Below are 2201 nucleotides of genomic sequence, written 5' to 3'. Positions count from 1 at the left end.
GAAGGATACGGAGAGACAGAGGAAAGAAACAGAAGAAAACAAATCTTGGTCCTGTTCACAAAACATACTTCAATCCGGTCTTCCACCAGCTGGGTGAAATCCTCTGCAATGGTGGTGGCACTGGATATCTCTCTGTGGACGGCCCTTAACTCCACCGTCTTCTGACTGGAGGCGACCGCTCCTTCCATTTCGGTATCCGGCAGCGAGTCCCGCTCCATTCACTGCCATTCTTCCCCATACGGCGGACAGGAGCAGACCCCATCAAACTGTGGCGACTCCTCTGGCTCCTTCCGATGGCAGCCGTCCCTCTCATGCTCAAGCAGAAAGCAATGATTTCATCCGTCCCTCTCGGCAAGTCACTCCTCGATGGCACCACAGATTTCCCACAGCGACAAGGGCTTTTTGACAGCGCATTCCTCCTTCCTCCTGTGTTTCGGCACCAGTGTAGCAAAGTTCAGGGAAGAAGGCTGAATGTTCAACGTAACTTTAATTACAAAACAAAAACAAAACAAAAGCGGCAGCCCCTCATGGACAACTTCCGCCTAAACAACAACATAAATATCCCAGGCCTGGTCCTCTCTCGTCCTTAATTGTCATCTCTTCTCTTTTTATCCTTCCGGAGCTCCTCCGTGGGACTCGAGACCGGTGTGACACATCAACAATCGCTCCACTGGCTTTGCTCCGCTCCCACGGCTCTCGGCCCCACCCTGCTCATCACATACACCCCATCGCCCTTCGCTAAACAGAAAACAAAACAACAACATAAACGTCCCAGGCCTGATCCTCTCTCGTCCTTCACTTAAAAAAAAAAAAAAAGGAACTGGAAATGTTAGTTGGAATCAGAATTGGAAACCAGAACCATTAATTTCCTTATGATTCCTATCATGGTCACACCAGATCTCATCCAAATTAATTCATTATATTGAAAAAGACACTTTTGAAGATTTGAAAGCAATAAATCTCACACAAACATATCTCAAAGACATTTTAATTTATAGAAACATAACCATTCAAGGTTAACAGCGTGTGTTCAAGGTTAACTCTTTCTTGTTACAACTCCAGAGACAACGGCGTGGCTTTCTTCTTAGAATCAATATGCAGGAGACGCTATCATACATCACAGTTTGACACCTAAAATAAATGTCATTTTGACACATGAATGTCTTCCCTTTAGGCTGTTACAGTGCGTCCCCATAAAAACAAGGTATCCTCAGAATTTAACTTCTGGGAATACAGAAATACACACTGCTTATATCCAATTTGACTCCCTCTGTCCCTTTTTCAGGTTCGGTTCAGTGAGGAATAAAAATTAAAATAAAAAATAAAAAATAAAAAAGGACTTCAGAGAATGTGTTGAGAAAGTCTTGCTTCCCTTAGGAGCCGCAATTGAAATAATCACCCAGTAGGTCAAAGCCTTTGAACAATGTAACCTATAAAACTCCAGCCATATTCCCCACAAGTCTAGGACTCGGTCGAAGTCTCTGTCTTCTGATACTGCTCCAGATCTTTTTTCTTCTTCATGGCAAGCTGCAGTTGCTTTTTGATAAGCTGGATTTGTGTTTCCAGATCTGTCAATTCCTGTACTATTGGGTTCTGGGCAAGGCCCAGCAAGTCGGTTCTTCCGTTAGATGTGGCCTGTAATGGAAGCTGTCTCTTCTCCTGTGGGGACAGCAGTTCTTTACAATGTGAACATTCCAGGTCATTTTGTTGTCCCTCTTGATTGGACAGTTTTTGCCTGTTGCTGTTGGAAGTTCCCAAAGAGTTCCATGGCATTTGTTGGTTGTTTCCAACATTGCAGCTTAGTCAGGACAAGAATGATATCACAATATCAGTATATAAATACACATTTTAGGAAGCATGTTATGCAAAGTAATAGTTGTCATCATTTACTCAAACTTATGTCATTCCAAATCCATATGACTTTCTTCCGTACAACACAAAAAGAGAATTTTTGAATAAAGGGTTGCACTTTTCCATGCATATGCAACAAAACTAATTTATATTTTACTTGTGTGCTATTTTAAGTGTTCTGAAGGCATATTATATATTTGGGTGAGAAACTGTCAATGAAAATCTTCAAATCTAACCTGGCTTTCCTTGTCGTGTTCATGAGAAATGCAGAAATCATGAATGAATTGTTCTTGTGGGTCAAATCTTTTAATGAACTGCCTGATCTATTTCACATAAAAATCTGAACAACA

General features: G+C 41.9%; 1 protein-coding gene across 1 annotated transcript in view; it reads right to left on the bottom strand.

Annotated features, from left to right (window-relative positions):
• Window positions 1-355: 355 nt before the first annotated feature.
• The window catches only part of grin3a (glutamate receptor, ionotropic, N-methyl-D-aspartate 3A), a 20974-nt gene continuing 19128 nt past the window's right edge, over window positions 356-2201 (bottom strand). Inside the window, exon 9 of the mRNA XM_084401098.1 lies at window positions 356-1798. Coding sequence (XP_084257224.1) covers window positions 1462-1798 — 337 coding nt within the window. The 3' untranslated portion in view covers window positions 356-1461. The remainder of the gene's footprint in view (window positions 1799-2201) is intronic.

The sequence above is a fragment of the Rutilus rutilus genome (assembly GCF_951802725.1).
Source record: "Rutilus rutilus genome assembly, chromosome: 25".
NCBI classification, from domain to species: Eukaryota; Metazoa; Chordata; class Actinopteri; order Cypriniformes; family Leuciscidae; genus Rutilus; species Rutilus rutilus.
Note: the sequence above shows the minus strand (reverse complement) of the source record. Positions and strands in the feature narration are given on the sequence as shown.